Raw genomic sequence first — 19,863 nt, forward strand, 5'->3', positions numbered from 1 at the left:
ATTCCCTCTAGTCAAAGTTACTTCCTCTCATTCTAAATTATTGTTAAAATATTACATGTATCTAAACATTTTTAAGAATATATACATTTATATTTGGACAAATTTAAGTCAAGAATTTAGAATCAGGAATAGTTTTCATCTCTCTCAAGATCGCTTGGTCTATAGAATGTCGGACTCGATCCAGCTCTGGACGTTGGCTTCGCGAAGATCACCTGTGACGTGAGATTTTTTGGCTTCTGGTCCTAGTTCTTCCTTCCTTCCTTTCGGGCTGGGCTGCTTGGCCCGTTCCGTCTTCTTTCCTTTGTTACTTTTCTTTTCTGTGAACCTTGCTCCCCTCGAGCGTTTGTACTCCTACCTTTGCGATGAATCTCAGCAGCCCAGCTAGTTTTCACAACAAATTATATTCTTTGTAGTTTTCACTCCCTTGGTCCCAACTGGGATTCCAGGGCCTCCAAGTGCCACTGGCTAGAGATGGGTTGCATCGGGTCTGTGATCTATTGTAATCTTATATCGGAACGATCCAAACAATTTAGATTTATGTGTGTGTGCATCAATCAATTTAGAGTCTGAGGTACATCCAGGTAATGTCTCTCTGATGTTAGTACTATGTAATTACTACTACCTCTTACTAAATATTATAAGAAGTGATGGCTTCGTTCTAAGTCAAACTTGTTAAAGTTGATCAAATTTACTAAAAAAATGTATCACCATCTAAAATATCACACAAATGTACTATATGAAAATATATATCATGATGTATTCAATCATAGATGTTGATAGGTTTTCTTATAAACTTGGTTAAAGTTTGGAAAGTTTAACTTAAGACAAATATACGACTTTTTACATTTAGAAACGGAGGAAGTAATTTGTGTAAAAGTTTATTGCATGATATTCCTCTAAATTTCTGTTTTCAGTGACAAAATCTGCGGAGCATGTTCATGTGGTGCAAAACAAAACATGGCTATCTTATGGCTGTCGTACGTTGCACCGGTAAAAAGAACAAATTTGATATTGTTGTCTTTGACGAAAAAGAGACGTAAAAGACCTATTCTATTCCGAGCGGCCATTGCCTAAGATCTTTTCTTACGGCGCGCGTGCAGTGCAGTAGATCTTAATAAATATTAAGATTGTGATTTAGACGGCAAGGTTGCCACACAACAAAATTACATGAGTGTGTGATCGTGTGTGGGTCTGACGTCCCTATCAGTATATGCGAGCTCGTGTGTGTTTTGGAGTTTGAGATCACAACAAAAAGCATTCGTTCTTATATTAACATAAATCCAGTACCCATTTATATGGTTCTCATGTATATTGCTACAATTTTTAAAACAGTACTAAAACTTGAAATTTGAAAAATGACCGATCCTAACGAAACCACACTTGCACAGTGCAGCCAACGGCACGGAGAAAGGAAAAAGGCTACACAAATAATAACAATCAAAATTTAAAAATTGCAGGTAAAACTTTATGCGCGATTTTGAAATTGCAGGTGAAACTTTAAGCGCGATTCTAAAAGTTGCAGGTGAAATTTTATGCATCATTATAAAAATTGTAGGTGAAAAATATGCACGATTTTAAAATTGCAGATGAAACTAAAATTGCGGGTGAAATTTTTTAAATTGCACCCAAAAAAAAATCGGAACTCGAGAAAATAAAATAAATTTACTTCTATTTTCCGTTAGTGCACATATATAAACTTGAAAAAAAAAATTAAAGAGAAATAAAAATTACAAACAAAAACGAAACAAGTTATAATCAGAAAAGAAAAACAAGAATATGAGGGCAGGAGATTCAAACCCACGACCTATCCTAGGGCATAACAATAACAAACCACCACACCACCTAACAATTTGTGTAAAGCATCAGTTATGAGTCTATTTATCATTTGCACGTTTCCGTGTCGACTGAGAAAAGCCATTTCTCAGACAACTGATTCCTAGCAAATCCGTAAATATTTATATAATGTATTCTTACACATGCAATTCAAGTGCGTATGCCGGTTTAATTGCAATTGGTTCCATCGTGAGATTGCTCGCGCGCGTGAGGCGCGCACGATCTTTAACTTTACTTGCTTTCCGCCTGTTGTCTCCGTATTTCTGCCTTCCTTTGCTTTCTTCCTGTAGTCAGCCAAGCGTTGATCGGCCGAAAGAGCAGCCGGCCAGCCACTATATTCGACCGGCCGGAAGGGACCTGCATCAGGATGTTGTCAAAAAGACGTCCAGGAAACAAGGAAAATCGAGCTTGGTGCAGCTCCTAGTAAAAGGTTGCTCAAGGACAAAGGCAAAGCATCCGAATCTCCGTCGCCACGTTCACACAGACCAAGAAAGCTCCAAAAGCCATTTTCGAGCTTATTACTACTGCTGCTGCTAATCTTTGGGATGTACTCACTCCGTAAGGGACATATTAGTGTTCGGTTGACCAAAATTTTGACCACAAATTACTTCATGGATATGTGACTAATGCGATCAAAATCATAACCATAAACAAATATCTTTAAATAAGAATATTATGGATATGCATTTATGTCATATAATTATATATTAATAAAGTAATTTGTGGTTAAAGTATTGATCAAGAGAAAGCTAATACGTCACTGTTCTGAGACGGAGGCAGTACTACTTTTCTAGAAGCAGCTATCCTTCCCCGATCGGCTCAGCTGCTGTGTGTACGGTATCACTGACTGGCTTCTGAATGTCTTTTTTGTTTGACGAGAATGAAGGCAGCGATTGTGCTTGTCATTTTAAATGTGCAAAGTGCAAACACAACCGCCGGCAGGGCCTTGGAGAAGCCACCAACCACTGCTGCTTCCTACTCCTAGTTCACCCAATCGTTGAAGCGAGCAGCCAAATTAACCCAACTTCATCTGTCAGGACTAGTCTCGACCAGATAGTATTAGTATATACGAAATTAATAGGAAATATATAGACCCACACTGGACAGTGGGCATGCAGCCTATGGACTCTTTTGCCTTCATCATGCGAAACACACACAAGTTGCAGGTATGAAAACGCACGGCCGGTGGAATCTGAATCTAGTTGAATAGTTATATATAACCGCCATTGAATTGAACTGACTTCAAAGGAGACAATGCCTCCGAAAGTCGGAAACATTGGAACATGTTGAAAACACTGGCTATTCTTTCTTTTTCCAAAGGAAGATGGACAGGTAGCCTCCGCAGAGACTTGTGGTTGTTGAAATGCAGATGCAGTCTTCAGTTCCCCCAAAAATTATATTAAGCGTACAGTTCTCCATGATTGGGTCCGGTTCGAACGGCGCAGGCGTGTCGTTCCTTGTTATGGAAAAATTGCTATTGAAGCATTTTTCTCGTGGTCTGGGCAGTGCCGTAGACCATGGTTGATGTTAAAAATCAATGAAATTGATATTTTTAAAACATCAATTGGCTGTTGTTGCTTTTGTACCATTCCATTGAAATCAGTGGCGGAGCTGCCATACACCATTGGGTTCAAATGAACCCAATGAAATAGCTAAACACTTAACTAATTTGGTCCTTGTGCCTGCTTGTTACTGAAAAATACACAATAAAAAAGGGTCTGAACCCAATGATTTTGTTTTGTATCCTGCCACTGATTGAAATGGAACCAGAAAGTTCGATCGATGGCAGGTAGGTGCTCGGAGGGCAGCGGAAGCGGTCTTTCTGGAAGGTAGTTCATTCAGTTAACAATAGTATAAATCCGGCTTTTAAGCCTCCTTGTACATGAAAGAAGTCAACCACACGTGATGTGCATAATCGCAAACACAGTTATAATACTACACCGTGTGCACCGGCTATGTATAACCTTGTGTCATGTTTAAACGAAGAGGAAATAACGCCCGCACTGCATAAACTTGAGGTGCGTGAGTAATTTCATAAAAGAACTTGAGAAATGGGGTCAAATGGTCCAAAACTTGTTTAGGCTGGTGATTAGTGCCCAGATTAGTCCGAATTAGCCATGTTGGTTGTTTAGGTTGTTTGCATTTTTTTCGTTTTAGCCCCTGCGAACAATTTATGTCTCATCCCCAGGCAAAGCAAGACAAATACAGATTCATCCTATTTTCCATTCCAGCCCATACTTCTTCATATGCCGAAATCATCTCCTTTTCGGTCGTGGCGCCGGTTCGTCTAGTCCCGAAACCCTTTCACCTCGAGCTCCACGGTGGCGACGCAACCTACACGTGGCGAGGATGATGCCGAAAACCCAGCTTCGGCGATGGGACTGCTATCCCGCGTCGGGGATTCGTTGCCCTGTCCTTGCCGCGTCGGGGATTCGTCGATTTAGGGTTAAGCCGCCACGCTGGCAAGACACATGACGGCTTCAGAACGCATCTGACTAAAAGTGAATCCGTAGTACAAGTTTTGGACCATCAGGCCCATTTTTCAAGTTCTTGTATGAAATTGCTCAGGCGCTTCAAGTTTATGTACTGCAAATGTTATTACCTCTTAAACGAATGCACACATTGAGTAAATCCCAACCATGTGCGATGTGAAGTACACGGTTTATCCCGCATAAACTTGTGCGATGAGTGCACCGATCTCTCAATGTGTCTCCAGTCAAGTGCATTATGTAACGGTTTTGCTATTTCACGGGCGACTGAGAAATAACTTTTTTTAGTCGATGATAACAACCTTTTGATCCAATCATTGAGATTTCTGTAAGTCCGATGGATGAGAAAATCTTGATTGGATGGTTATGATTGTTGACTGAAAAATAACTGGAGTATTTGTTAAGCGACTGAGAAATAGACACTCCCATTATGTAAACCCTATACAATAATTGAGGTGCTCACGGTTTGGGGATCAAGTGGCGCGGGGAGGGGCCGGTTGGCTGCAGGAAGGTGTGCACGGGCTATTGTCAAGAGTTAGCCGCAGGTCGTGTGGATGGCCGAGGAAGAGGCCAGGTGAGGAGAGATCAGAGCTAGACGGAGGGCGAAGGTGGCGGAGATGCAGTGATAAGAGGCTAATTAAGGCAGATAGGCAGGAGGAGATTGTACGCCGACATATGGGGGAACAAGCAAGGGGAACGGTTGATCTTCTGTCCGTGTGTTGATTGTGACAACAAATCTTTTATCCACATGGGGTATTATATGTAGAAGCTAAAGATGTACACAGTGCTCTCGGCTCATATATATCTGGGACCAACCCATGGATAATTTGCATTATACACCAGTGCATGTAGCATTTGTTTGTATGTGCGTCATACAAGCACTTCACCAACCCACCCGCGCACACGCATGCACGCATGCATGCGCGTACACATACACAATAGAAAAACCGGTCACGTAATTAACATCATTATCCTGCAGCCAGATGATGATCACCATCCATGCATATCATATTAATCCAATAATTAGGTAGTAGTAGCAAGCAACAACTGGCCGTGGCAGCTCTAAGCTTCCAGCTGAATGAGCTCATGAGAGCAGCAGGTTGTTGTCGTTGTTGTTGGTGGTGGTGGGGAGCACGGGCAGCAACCCTTTCTCCTGCAGGCTCCGGACGGTCTCGTAGATGCTCTGCAGCACGGGCACGAACTCCATCCCCAAATCCTTGAGCCTCTGGTTCGTGAACCTGTACCCTTTCACGGGCGGGTTCACTCGGTCCTTGCATTCCGTGGGCACGGGGTACTCGGGAAAGAGCTTGGCGAGGACGCGGCAGAGCTCCCCTCTGTGGAGCGTGGTGCCCTCGGCGCAGATGTAGCGGCCGCGGGCCGTGGGCCGCTCGTAGACGCGGACGTGGGCCTCGGCGACGTCCCGGACGTGCACGTAGGCCTGGGCCGCGTTGGCGTACGTCTTGGCGGAGCCCGTCAGGTACTTCATGACGTGCTCCGCGCTCGCGTTCACCGTGGGCTGCAGAAGCGGGCCCAGCACCAGCACCGGGTTCACCACCAGCAGCGACACCCCGCGCTGCTCCGCCAGCTCCCACGCCGCCTGCTCCGCCACCGTCTTCGCGTAGCAGTACCAGTTCTGCATTTTTTTGCCATATATCGGTCAGTGTTTGTTGTTTTGTTTGAAAAAAGTCGTGTGCTAATGTTGACTGAATATAGTTCCAAAGAATTTGACGACAGTGAGTGACCGGACGGTCCCAAACCGTGGAGCTATAAATGTGCATAAAATATTTCATGGTTTGGTCTGGACTGGAAAGGTTAGATAGGAATATATCCTATCCGCGGGTGAGTGTGGTCTATATATGTGCGGCAGTTAGGTAGAGTGAAAAGTATGTGGAGTGGTTAGGGAAAATAGTGGCCTAGGTTGATGTTTCAAGACGGACGCACTGACCAAATCAAGCTAGCTAGAGTGCACGACACCTCATGTAGTATTAATTACCATGCATGCAGAGGGGGTGCAGTTCAGAAATCAACGTCCGCCTTTCTGTCCATATATACGTTTGGTGAGGTTTGACATGTGTGTAGGCGTCGTCATCAAAAGCACTACTACTACGCGTAGTGATCATGAGCAAATTAACCATGCATGTACGCGTAACTGATATATACTCCAATTAATCCGGACCCGAGGTTAGTTTCAAGGATAATGATTACCCGCCGGAGTAATAATACAAATTTTTATGTGCCAGACTTCTTAATTCGATCAGATTAGTAGTCGTATTAGATAAAGAAGAAAATATAGTAGTATTATATACCGCGGTCTTCTTGCAGTAGTCGAGGTCGCTCCAGCAAGTGTCGTCGACGGGCTTGTCGGCGTCTCTGTAGGGGTTCATGTACACGGTGCCGATGGTGGATGTGAAGACCACGCGCTTGATGCCCATGTCGGCCGCCGCCGACAGCACGTACCGAGTGCCACGGATGGCCGGCTCGATCATCTTCTCCTGAGTTTCATTCAGTACATATATCCATTGTGAATATTTATCGATCGAGGAGTTTTTGACGGTGGGTGCAATGGTGCGGGTCATGAATTTGAACTAAAACCACGACAAGAATTTAAAATCGAAGAAAAAATAGCTAGCTGCTTACGGGGTCGTCGGTGACGGGGGAAGCGGCGTGGAAGACGCCCTCGCAGCCCTGGAAGGCGGCGACGAGGCTCTCCGGGTCGAGGAGGTCGGCACGGACGAGCACGAGCCGCTCCGCCGCGCCCTCCAAGGCTCTCAGGTGGTCGTTCTTCGGATCAACTGCATCACCCCAATTCATGATCGAGTTACTTAATTAGCAAGTACTCCCTCCGTTCTATAAAAATTGTTACGGTTTTAAACTAGCCGTGTAGTTTAAACCCGTGACAATCTTTATGGAACGGAGGAAGTAATCGGAAATCTTGGAAGCAAGATATATGCATCCGAGCTTAGCTATCTTCGTTGAGGAGTCACGTCGTCTTAATTTACACGTACCAGGGTTGCGGACGGTGCCGCGCACGGTGTATCCCTTCTGGAGGAGGCGCTTGACGAGCCACGACGCGATGAAGCCCCCGGCGCCGGTGACGCACACCGTCCGCCCGTGCCCCGGGAGGCTCGCCGCCGCCTCCGGCACCGGCGGCACATCGCCGCCTGTCGTCGTCGTCTCGATCATCGGCATCTCTCTTTCGATCACTTACTTACTCTCCGAAGGATCCTCTTTCGGTAATATCTGACTACTGTTGCTACTACCAGGTTGCCGCCGGTGCCTAAAGCTTAGCAGCAATGTCGTCCGCTAGCTTAGCTTAGCCAGTAGAAGCTAGCTAGTACGTTGTGTGCTCCGGGGGCAACTGCTGAATGCTATGCGAGAGTGGAAGAGGCACTACGCATTTGTTGTTCTATTTATAGGAAAAAAAAACTCGACCTGCAAAGGAGGTAAGCCAGCCCCGGTCATTTGCATTAAGAAGAAGACCTCACGCAGGTTGAGAAACCCCCGAACTCTTGCCCCACACCATACACAGCGGCACCGAAGCCTGTGTGAGAGCGGACGGGCCTTAGGTCTGTGCTTAAGGCGTGGGGCAGACGAGATTTTTTTTAACCCCAGCCTGAAATTCGCTCCCACGGGAAGCCGAACTCAAAACCTGAGGAGTGTTATTAGAGTTGTTCCTTAACCATTACGGCAAGGCCTCTTTCGCCGTATTTATAGACAAGGCCGGCCCCAGAGTACACGCACCGAGAGCGGTTGGAAAAACGTGTGACCCACATTGTACAGGAACAGATCGAACGCCCCCACACCACAGTACACTACTCCCTCCGTCGAGTGACTCGAATTTGATCAAACATATATGAATGTATCTATATTAAAAAACATCAATATTTGCTCAAATATGGACGGAGGGAGTAGTACCAGAGCTAGTTGATGGGAATTTTGTGATTCTATTTGCTGCGCTGGCGCTGCAGCTAGCGCTTTATTACTTAATTACTTACTCATGATCCAGAAGGCTGTATGCTGGGGTAATTAATTAATATACGCGCGCGGTTGGTACGATCGAGGCGCGTACTTAGACCAGCAGCAATATTTGGAGTTGGTGGTCAGCAACTCAGCATATGGTAAGTGGTCGTGTGAGGCGCGTGAGAGAGAGACCTAGCTCAAGAAAAGTATATGTACCAACGTTTTTCTCTAAGTAATTAGTTTTATATATAAGTCACCAACCGCATGAGTCGTGACCCGCCAATTTCCACATGCATGTAGCTACATTTCTTATATGCATACTTATTATATCAACTTGGCGACCATTTCAAATTGCAGGAAACATGGATCTGCAAACATTCAAAAAACTATTTTATATCGTTTTCTTGGTTTGTTATTTTTACCCTACCTGAACTGCTAATCTTGTCTGCACATGATTGAACCTTGTAAGAAACAATCCCACAAGTGTATTAGGCATTCGTAAACGTTCACTACTTCTTAATTGAAACTTGGTGACGTGGAGGAAAAAGAAATGGAACAAAGAAGAGAACTGGCACACACATTGTTAGACAACTTCAGCTAACAGTCGGTCCTTTTACTATTGTACACGGTCACATTTAATACTAAAAAAATCATCTAGAGCATCTTTAAACACACAGTCGATTCTACGTGACGTGTAGGTTAATAATACTCACTCTATGCTAACAAATCATGTAGAGTAAGTTTAGATACTAAAGGGAAATTATGTGCCTATAAACTTGACGACGTTGCAAATGCCTACGACAGAGTTGATTGGAGGTTCCTGTAAAGCGCATTACGGAATTCGTTTTGCTGAACAAATAATGGATTGGTTGGCTACTCGGTCTAGTTAAATGAGAAAATATTGCAACGGTTTGAGCCGTCTCGAGGCCTTGCAAGAGTTGAGTATATGTTGCACAGCTCACGAAATTTTGCATCTTCTTTTCGGCAATGATCTGTTCTTTTGGGCAAATGTTGATCAATCCACTAGGGTGAAATCAATTTTTGACAAGTATGAGCTCGGCACCAGGCAGCTCGTAAGCCCAAACAAGTTCCCCTTAATGCTAGGGGGGGAAGTTACAATGCGGATGGTGCAACAGTAATTGCAATTCTCAATATAAGGAAATGTGAGCTTCGACAAAAAATACCTTGGCCTCCCAGTCCTGAAAGTAGAATGATAAGTTTCAGTCCATAAAAGAGAAGATGAGTAAGAACTACTCAGCGTGGATGGAGAAATATCTGTCCAGCGGAGGTAAAGAAGTTATGGTTAAGTCAGTGTCGCAGGCAATTCCCACGTATGCAATGAGCGTCTTCAAGTTTTTTTGGGGGCAGGGAAGCGTCTTCAAGTTTTCGACAAGACTCTGAGATGAGCTTTACAAAATCACCCGGGATTTCCGGTGGGGCGATGATAATAGGCTAGCATGGGATACCAAGCTAGATTAGACCTAACGGCTTTGGTGGCATTGGGTTCGGAGGCCTCTGCTTGTTCAACTAGGCCTTGCTAGCGCGGCAAGCTTGGAGACTTGCTGCAAATCCAGAAAGTTTATGTGGCCATCATGTGAAAGCGAACCCGCATAGTGTGTTAACTGACAGGCATTTTCAGCATACATCACCTGGATGGCAGGCCATCTCCCGTGGTTTGAACTCTTGAAGAAGGGCCTAGCTAGTTTGGCGAGTTAACTCTCCCTCAAAGATCCGGATTTGGGCGTGATAACTGGATCCCTAGGGGATCTTGAAAGTTGGGTTGGGTTGGGTTTCTGACCTCATTTACCAGGAGTCCAGGACTCTCACACATGAAAAGAAGATCTCATTAACGAAATTTTCCTTCCACATGAGCTGCTGAAATTGTCAAGATAAGACTGCCTTCTAACCCCGGACTCCCAGAGAGGAATTCGTAGCCTGTCAGACTGTTAAAAGAGCCTACCGTTTGGTAACGGATAGTACATCCCTTCAGAATCTCCCGGGAAGCAGTCAAGATAAGACTGCTGTTTTTACTTGAAAGTTGGCGACCCACTCATTGACAGTGCAACAGAACATGTCGTCGGATCAAAGATAGACTTGCTCCATCTGTGGGCAGGAGAAGACGGGTACCATGCTGTTATGCGATGTACCAAGGCCCAAGCTCTATTGAAAACTTGGAGGCTGCCGCCTGAAGATACTCTGGACATTACAGTACTGGACTGGGTCCCTACGCTAAGGTGAAAGCACCGAGGTTTCCCGTAATTACCAAACGAAAAATAGAATCCACAAAACATCACAAGAACATTGCTCGAACTGACTGAAAACTTGAGATACATATATCAGACAGTCGATCAATAGCACACGCTGGCACGCAAAGATCCCTACTCCACAGGTCATCTCATCTAACCTGCAAGAACTGCATCTCATCTGGCGACGGCTTCGATCCACTTGATGGTGACAAAGAGCTCGCCGGACTCGACATCCCGCAGGCGCAGCCGGCAGTCGAGCACGACCTCCCCACCGGAGTACGTCACGAAGGTGTCGGAGATGAGGCAGTTGTCGGCGCCGGGGGCCACCTTCCGGAGCTTGGTCTCCCCTGTCGTCAGCTGGAGCGCGCGCCGCAGCTTCGTCGCCGCGGCCACCGGCTGCAGGTCCAGGAAGGCGTGGCCCATCTTGTCGTCCTGCTTGAACCGGTCCCGATCGAATACCTCCTGCCAATAGCAACGGAATGGAACAGAGATTGTTCAGTTGATCCGGACAAACAAAGTTGTGCTGGTAGTGCTCCCTCTCAGACTTCTCCAGTATGCGAATTTCGGTTCTTAAAACTATAGGGGGTCTCTCTTAACGGTTACAGTTGATATTGATATAGGGAATTGATTTTTAATCTCAATCATTAAATGTGATGGAAAGTATACATAGAAAGAGGACAGTCTATTCTTGTGTTTAGTTGGTGAGAGTTCATGAGGAAATAGCTTAGGAAAAAAACATAAGTTAGGATGAACGGCTAGATCATCTCTAGCAAAAAATTCCCTCCAAATACCCACCTCCCCTTATTAAAAATGGTGAAAGTGGGTCTCAAACTCCCATGCCCAATATTTTCTAACCAGCGCACACACTCTCCAACTCTCATTCTCGTCCGGCATTGGGGCTTCCCATGAGTCCTGCAAGAGAACGTCAAGGTGCTCACACCCCTTCTTGTTGGCCAGCCGCAAGCTGTAGCTACAGACGACTTGAAGTTTGTCCTTCACAAACCTCTTCAAAGCGAAGAAGTGAAGCAGAAGATTGAGACTAGCCAGGATGCCCAGGAACGCCTTGCACATGTCTGTGGAGATGGCGATGCACCAACTGGACCCGTTAGTACCCAAGGAGCTCAGTGATGAACTCAGAGAGCTAGAAGTCAGACCGCACTGGATGTGGTCAAGCAAAACCACAATCACGTGCACGTCTGGCATTGGACGTCCTCCTTGAGCGTCGGTCGGAGAACAACGCTGTCAGGGATGAGAACGAGCTAATACTTCTCAACTGCCATGTCAGAAAACTAGCCGTTGGGAACCCGGAATGGCCATGTTAACCCGGGCCACGGCTAACGCTCTTTCACATTTGCTCGAGTTGCGAGTTAAGGGAAAAGGAGGGATGCTATGTCAAGTTGCTCGACAAAGTGTCGAGGCAGGTGTATTTGGGTTGTGGCAAGCCGCTTCACCCCCGAGTTCCTCACGCGACTTGACTTCTGTCACAACTTCATTTGAATGCTGATTGGGGGCTTATCAGAAGGTAGATATGCTACAATTTGAATACACTGCATATACATATGACACAGGGTTCCACCAACCTAGGCGGGATACACCCAAGGTTCCTAAGCCTTGCCGATACTGGGAAAGGGGGACACAAGTTCTACTCAAGTACGACATGCAGTTCTACCCATACACGTTATGGAGTCCTATGCATAGGCAAGGAGGAGGCAACCACCATATCGCACCAATATAAGGAAGGCCAAGACTCCATAAGAGAACCAAGCAAAAGTTCAAGTTCCACCAGAGCCATAGAAGCCGATTGAAGTTCAAAAACCCTAGCCATCATCGAGTTGCCTCCCAATTAGCCGGTACCGCTATTTTTAAAGGCAAGTATAATCTGTGAACATGAGATCATCCAATCCAAGTAGCAGCAAAGTTGTTATCCATCCCACTGGGGCCAGAACCTGGGTAAATATGTGTCTAGTGATCCCTGGTACCCCATGTGTAACCCCACGACCAAAGAAATGATGTACGAAACCGTATTGTTACGAGGCACAGATATTTTATCCCTCAACAAGTATCCTCTTACTCAAGAATAGCAATTATCACTGCCTAGGATTTTGCAATGTGTTACTGCAATTACGTTACCTAGCTCCACTTCTTCTAGTTAACAAACAATGACCAGCTAGGTCTAATTGGACAAGACACATGTTAATTTCTTGCACTAGATGCATCAACGTAAATTACGTAATGGCCAACGTGGTGAAGGTAGGCTGCAGGACCCCAAGGCCTTCAGGGCATCCACAACCTTTAGAGGTAACTCTACCTCTACGCTAGGACCCACCTCATGTCTCTAATCTTATCACCAAATGCTACAATCTTTAGAGCTAGTTTCACCTCTAAGCTAGATCCCACATTGAGTATGAAGTATATGGCATCTCTGACCTCTCTCATGATCTCTTGTCTCTCTTTTTTTATTGGTGTCATGTTATTTAGAGGTTGCCTCCAAAGGAAGAGAGACTTCATACCTCTTAAGCTTAGAGGCAAGGAGATGTGGTGATTAGAGGACGCCTCTAAGCATTAGAGGCATCTATAGATGTAGCTTTCTCAGAAACTATGGATGCCATTAGTTGCCCTTCTTCCTACACTATTGAGATAACAAGGCCTTTAGTTAGCTCTGGAGCGTGGGAGGCATGCTACCAAAACAATGGGGCATTACCTGACTGTCTCTTTGGAGACATTTCATAAAACGGGGCACTATCCGTGTGGCATATACATTGAGAAAAAAATATCACATTCTGCTCACATACAGGGGCACAGCCGAGATTTAGGTATGAGGGGCAAAGAGGACAATAACCATACAAGAGATCCAACACAACAATATATCAAGTCTCAAGTTTAGCTTTCTGGCAGCTTAGGGTGTGTTTGGTTGGGCGGCCAAGTTGGGCGGGTTGGGGCCAACCACTTTTTTCTGGTTGGGGCCAACCACCTGAGTGTTTGGTTGTGTGGGTGGGGTGAACCCAAATTCGTGTTTGGTTGTCTTAGTCAGACTGAATGGGTCGGCCCAGTTTGGCGTTTGGTTGTCTAGTTTTTTTTTCGTGTGGCTCTTCTTCCTCCTCTGTCATAATCTGTCATAACTCCATTAGCCCACCTCCACCACCATCGCTTTATCTCCCCTTCAATTCCCAGACTACCGGCGGTCTTTCCTCAAATTGAAGCCCTGGAATTATTCTCTATCATTCTTCGAATCAATTTTGCGTTTTATCTCCTTAATCTTTCTTATTTTCGGATCAAAATTGTTAGGAGCAAGTCAATAACTTCTGGTCTTTCTTATCCCTGCATACATGTCGAGGGGGAGGGGGCAGAGGAAGAACACGGAGGGAGCAGCGGAAGGGCTCGCGCTGGAGGCGGCTAGAGGAAGGGTCGAAGGCGAGCAAGGGGCCTGCGCGGCTGCGCCGGAGGCGGCCGGAGGAAGGACAAGATACGTCCATGTCGGGATTGAAGAGGAAGGGGGCAGAGGAAGAAGAGGGAGGGGCAGAGGAAGTCGAGCTCAGCGGCGGGAGCGGGCCGGCAGCGAGCAGCGGGTCTGCCGTCACCACGACCTCCACCAGCCGCACCTTCTCAGGCAGCGAGGGGTCAGGAGACGGCGGAGTGGACAGCAGCGGCGGCGGCGGCGGGGCTCGCGACGACGGCAGGCTCCTCGTTGACGGCGGCGGCGGCGGCGGGGCTCGCAGGCGACGGCAGCGAGGTCGGAGCAGCAACGGCGTGAAGTCGAGACGAGCGAGAGAGAAGAAGACGAGCGAGAGAAAGGGCGTGAGGAAGAAGACGAGCGAGAGAAAGGGCACTTCGCGTGGATGAGAAGAGGTCGCCCCGCTCGTGAGCCGCGTGGGTCGACCGATTTGGCCGGCTCACACGGACCAGCATTTTGGCCCTTTTTTCGGTCCAAGCCGACCACGCCCCTAAGCCAAACACGAGAAAAAATTGTTTTGGGTCAGTTAGCACTGCGCGGGGCGGCCCGATCCTGTGAACCAAACACACCCTTAGTTTGCTTCATTGGTTTAGTCTCGAAATGGTTTGTTAACCAAGCCTAAGCATTGATATCAAAGCACAACCACATATGTTTTGCAAATCAAAAGAAAGATTTCTTTCCACTTTACATGCAGTTCTAGGACTACCAAGCCCATAAAAAATTAACGAACTAGCTAGATTTCTAATATCACCACATCTAACAAATGAATTAATCTCTTGCTTTCTAGGTAAGTAAATTGTACACTCACCAGACAGGAAAACTGATCTAAAAATGTCTGCAGATTACTTGTAGTAGTCTTTATATAGGTGTACTTCAGATCGACTTGAGTTTTATTTGTTAGGTCCAGCAGTGTTGCTCACTGGATGACGACACTAGGGCAGGATTTATGGAGCAGCAGTTGGATGGCAGTGAGACACAACCTAGCACTAACAGAGCTGGTGAGCGGCGGCAGTGATCTCATTCAGTGGAGACAATCCTGGTGCCTGATGGCATCTGAAGAATCAAAGCTTGAAAGAATAAAGGGAACTGTAATATATCCCTGATGGCCTATATGCCTCGTCCAGCAAACATGACACATGACAGCTATTAGGCCTACGGTGCACTTCTATTGGGCCTGACATATAGCAGGTAGGAATTACCCAACAGATACACCCTTCTTCCGTTCTGTTTCTTCCAGCCCAATTACTGGCTAACTACTCCCTCCGTTCTGTTTCTTCCAGCCCAATTACTAGCTAACTACTCCCCCCGTTCCATAATTCTTGCAGTGGTTTCATACATAATGAGTTGTACCAATATACCAAGAATCCATATATTGGGAGCGGAATTTGCTAGGAGTGCATGTTTGCAATAGGTCTGGACATTTAGTTTTGTGACAATTGATCAAAGTACATGTAGTTCCATCAATTCTACAGAGACGAACAAATCATAGCTCAAAACTAGGGTCAAAAGTTGGTACAGTCTCAAGACAAATGTTCTTACACTACAGTCTCAGCTTATAAGTGGAGAAGTGCACAAGAAAATTGATTAACTTACGGGAGAACAGCAGGCCATACTGGTCTCTCTATATTCATGGGTGATGTGTTTTATACAAGCAATATACAATAGACCGGTTGTGTCCATCGACATAACCACAAAAGATCATTGATTTTTTTCATATGAGCATTAGTTGTGGTCGCAACATCCACAGAAGTGTGAGGTTTATTGAGAGATGAAACATATTTCAAACTGAAGGTTTGTCGAACACAATCATATTACTCCCTCCGATCCATAATAAGCTATGTTGCATGGATACGGTAAAGACCTGCCGTATCAGTGCAGAAAACGTACTCAGAACGGGGATACGCACAGAACGGCTAGGAGACGCATGTCCTCAGTTAGCCCGTTTTTTAATTTTAGAAAATAGGAAAAGGCTAGCTGGGGTATGCACGGGAGATACTCAGGGATACATAAAGGCCTGTTAGACTTGATCGGTGGCCCATTAGAGCATGTACAATGCAAGGTGCTAAGACAGGTGCTTACGAAAATAAACCAAGCACTTTTTTAAGCACCAGCGCTTATTTGTACAGAGGAGGTGCCAAGTTAGGCATCTACTTAGTCTAAATAAGCATCAGTGCTTAACAAAAACCGGTTAATTTTTCTAAGCATCCAACTAGGCATCTTGCATTGTACATGCTCTTAGAAGACGTGCTCGATGGAAATTGACTGGACTAAAAGAATATCACGTACGCATTGACTCCTCTCGCCATGACCTATATCAGTTTTCTGTGGCAGAGCCCTGCTTTTCCATTTTCTATGTATTTATACCTTATAATAGCCGTATCCCCGTAAGTGTATTTTTAAAAAGTGCCGTTTTCCCGTATCCCCGTATACGTATCGCCGTATTCGTATCCCCATACCATGTAACATAGATAATAAGTGTCTCAGACTTAGTACAACTTTGTGCTAAGTTAGTGCAAAATCTGAGACATTTATTATGGATCGGAGGGAGTAAAAAACTAGGCTTTTCAAAATAGAATCACTGGGTAGAAGAAACAGGGTAACTTACAAATTTGATGACCCCTACTGGCTCCTTGATGGAGAAGACCATCTCTTCGTTCCAAACTGGATTGAGGCAACTGTTGATTACTTTTGTTTTTGCGTTCTGTCAGGTGAAGAAAAAATAACGAACAACGAATAGCGTTAGCCTTCAGTGAAGAACTTCTCCGCCCATAAACAAATGCACATGAGCTTGACAGATTTCAACCAAATCAAATTGCTAGGTCAAAGTGAGAAATGTTTTCTGAAAATACAACACTATCAAGTATAAGATTGAGAGCTCTCAGTTTTCCAACCGGCAGCGAAAGATATATATAAAAGTATAAAACTATGATTTCCTGATGAAATTGAGAATTTTTGTGTTTGCTAGCATCTCAATATGAGAAGTATGGATTATCCCAAAAGGGGACCCAAGTTGAGGTCAAATTGCTCCAGGAGTTGAAGGAATAGACAACTAATTATCGGTAAGGAATGATGAAATTAACCTCCAGGAGGGGCTTAGAGAATATTCCAATGGTGCTCCCATTGATAAAGAAACAAGACTGACTCTCATCATGACATGATAAAAAAAAATGAGGGAGTAGATTTGGCAACCCACTATGAAAATCAAAAGCATAATGGGTATAGAAAAAAGGACCAGGTCGTAAACAGCTTTAGTGCTCCATGTCATCTTTGACGGAATGTTTCAGGCAGGTGCTCTGCTTAGAATTGACAAACACTTGCTCCCTCCTCAGGAAGCTGTAACCAAGAGCACGGATGGAAAAATCATTTCCTTTCCGTAGTAAATAGGTCAACTAATTATACCTACGAATGGTTTAACACAACTGTACATAATATGTAGATGCCTACATGCCAAGAAAAATGTTCAATTTGGGACCAAAACACAGTTGCTTGCACATGTGAAAAGGCTGAATCACAAAGAAACAGCAGCCACTTTTTTTTCAGATAATGGAAGAGAAACGTCTCCCCAGACCTGGAACCAACCCAAAATCAGCAGCCACTGGAAGGAATCCTAGCAGGCTATCAACTCAAGAAGCAGGAGGAGTGCGTATAAAAATTAAATGTACTCGGCCAAGATTCAGGCTAGTTACTGACCCTATCTGCGAGGCGGACGACGACGTAAGGGTCGCTGGAGGTGAAGTCCCTGATGGCGAGGTTGGTCCCCTGCGCCACCACTACCTTGAGCACGCCAAGCCTCGCCGCCCTCCCCTCCGCCTCCTGCTCCTCCATCTTCCAAATCGAATCTTTCGAGTCACTCCCTCTCTTCCGTACTGAAAATCAATTAGCTTCGCCCGATTGGAGAAGAATTCGCCTGCTAGTTTGCGCAGGGAGAGGGAGGCTTGTGCTTGGAGGAGGGGAATATGGGCAAAGCGGATGCTGGATGTGTTTGCTGTTGGAGACGAAGAACGGCGTTTAATGTAGGCTGGCCACCAACGCCGAGTGAGTGGTACGACGACTCGGTCAGTTCACGGAGCGGACCCAGCACAACTTCGGTCAAATCCGCGGCAGAACCTTCAGAAAAAGATTAACCTTCTGTTCCCACAAGTGATTCGGGATTTTACTTTATCTTTTCAAGTTTGATTAAACGCATAGGTAAAAATATTAACAACTACTGTACTATACTGAATCAATATATTGTTAAAACATATTGCATGTTCGATCTGATGATCATGATTTAGCAATGTACTCTTATTTTGTTGTAACAAGATTGATCAAACTTTAGAAAGTTTGATATTCAAAAGAATATAATATTTGGGACAAAGGAAGTACATAACAAAGTAGCAAGTAAATAGCGCAGAACCACCACATTGAACACAGTTGTTGCACGGGTTTTGTTAATTTTCGCGCAAAACCACCGCGATTCAGGCAAGTTGTTACATACATCACTGAATCGCGCAAACAAACTTGCTTGAATGGTTTTGCGCGAAAATTAACAAAAATCGGTGGTTTTCGCAGCAATAGTCTCATAGGTGGTGGTTCTGTGCTATTTGCTCTGAAGTAGCCGGACAGTTTTCGGAGGAGTTCTTGTCGGAGGGATAAGGTACTTTTTTTTCCTTTAAACAAATGAAGATAATAACGTTTCAAAATATATGGCATTTTTATGGAATATCTTATGTGCGCACCACACGCACCATCGTGTGTAAGGACATGCTTACTCGTTTGCTCTGTCGGACGCATCGGTGACATTGTTTCTCGGGCCATTCGACTTCTTTGTCTCATTGTTTCTTACATTTTCTAAATGTTATGTGTTTGCTTTGAGTCCCCCACCAGGCCACCAACCCTCCGACCTCAAGCCATATCAAAGTCAGCACGGCCAAGAATCTGGAATGATGATCCACCTCCTCATATTATTTAGTTACTTGTTTCTGATGTAAACCCTGTTACAATTCAATTATGTGCCGTTGTTTGTTAAAAAAAAAAACTCCGACCTCAAGCCATGATGGATCTAGCTGGCTTCCGACACTTCATTCCAGATTATCGCTCGACACCTCGCGCCTGGCAGTTTGTCATGTGTTGGCACCTTGCTTCCGATTGGAGATATCATGTGCACAGCTCGGTACCGCCACATGTCCCGTGATGGGTTGCATCCTATCCACGACACCTTCACCGACCGGCATCAATGGGTTTGTATCCTTTGCAAGTTAGTTTCAGGTGTGTCTTTGCGAAGTACGCCAGCGCTATGGATCAAGCCCTAAGAGTGCTAAGCCACTCCAACTGTTCAGATTATGTTTACGCAGCCCGTTGATTTGCTGTCATAGGGACAGGACCCTGCAAGGCGCAACAATCGCATCATTTTTAGTGGCGCCATTGCTGGAGAATGTTGACAGAAGGTATTGGTGTGCTGCTCCCTCTGTCCATGTACAGGAGGCATTTTAGTTTTCTCACGGGTATAGCAAGCGATGGACCTCCTGAATCAGGGCTGGCTAACGAGCATGCTCAGTTCGTCAAGCTCGGTTCGTTAAGAGTTCGGATCGTTAAGATCGTTATCGTTAACGATCTGAGACCATTGTTTGGCTCGATTCGTTAAGAACTCGCGAGCGCTCGTTAAGCTCGTTAGAAACTCGTTAAGAAAAATAGATGTCATGTTGATCTAATTCTTTTGGCATTACCTGTTTGCTTGGGATAATTTTGGCAGCAAACAAAATATATCAAAAGCTGTACAACGCTATAAAGATTGGAAATAACACAACAAAAGAGAAATAACAACACAATACCGACATCAAAATAAGTTCCAGTAACCACTCACAAAGTGATGTACGAGACGAGCTCGCTAACGAACTTAACGAGC

The 19,863-nt window shown here is 45.2% G+C and overlaps 2 protein-coding genes across 2 annotated transcripts; both read right to left on the bottom strand.

The window, feature by feature from the left end:
* Window positions 1-5,092: 5,092 nt before the first annotated feature.
* On the bottom strand, window positions 5,093-7,724 carry LOC100831271 (cinnamoyl-CoA reductase 2). Its single transcript, XM_010239025.3, has 4 exons — window positions 7,328-7,724; window positions 6,960-7,114; window positions 6,629-6,814; window positions 5,093-5,955 (listed from the first exon to the last, which is right to left on the bottom strand). Exons 1-4 carry the CDS (start codon window positions 7,509-7,511, stop codon window positions 5,407-5,409), a joined length of 1,074 nt encoding a protein of 357 aa, XP_010237327.1. The 5' UTR covers window positions 7,512-7,724; the 3' UTR covers window positions 5,093-5,406.
* Window positions 7,725-10,414: 2,690 nt separating this feature from the next.
* LOC100821242 (protein C2-DOMAIN ABA-RELATED 11) lies at window positions 10,415-17,993 on the bottom strand. Its single transcript, XM_003576964.4, has 3 exons — window positions 17,670-17,993; window positions 16,585-16,680; window positions 10,415-10,990 (listed from the first exon to the last, which is right to left on the bottom strand). The coding sequence occupies exons 1-3, from the start codon at window positions 17,802-17,804 to the stop codon at window positions 10,703-10,705; spliced, it is 519 nt and encodes a 172-aa protein (XP_003577012.1). The 5' UTR covers window positions 17,805-17,993; the 3' UTR covers window positions 10,415-10,702.
* Between the last annotated feature and the right edge of the window lie 1,870 nt (window positions 17,994-19,863).

The sequence above is a fragment of the Brachypodium distachyon genome, chromosome 4 (assembly GCF_000005505.3).
Source record: "Brachypodium distachyon strain Bd21 chromosome 4, Brachypodium_distachyon_v3.0, whole genome shotgun sequence".
NCBI lineage: Eukaryota > Viridiplantae > Streptophyta > Magnoliopsida > Poales > Poaceae > Brachypodium > Brachypodium distachyon.

Coding starts and splice junctions, on each gene's coding strand:
- LOC100831271 (XM_010239025.3), bottom strand. CDS start 7,511: ATGCCGATGATCGAGACGACGACGACAGGCGGCGATGTGCCGCCGGTG. Junction 6,815..6,959: donor CCCCCGTCACCGACGACCCC/GTAAGCAGCTAG, acceptor AATGAAACTCAG/GAGAAGATGATCGAGCCGGC. Junction 5,956..6,628: donor ACTACTGCAAGAAGACCGCG/GTATATAATACT, acceptor AAAAAAATGCAG/AACTGGTACTGCTACGCGAA.
- LOC100821242 (XM_003576964.4), bottom strand. CDS start 17,804: ATGGAGGAGCAGGAGGCGGAGGGGAGGGCGGCGAGGCTTGGCGTGCTC. Junction 16,681..17,669: donor TCGTCCGCCTCGCAGATAGG/GTCAGTAACTAG, acceptor TTCACCTGACAG/AACGCAAAAACAAAAGTAAT. Junction 10,991..16,584: donor CAGTAGGGGTCATCAAATTT/GTAAGTTACCCT, acceptor TGCTATTGGCAG/GAGGTATTCGATCGGGACCG.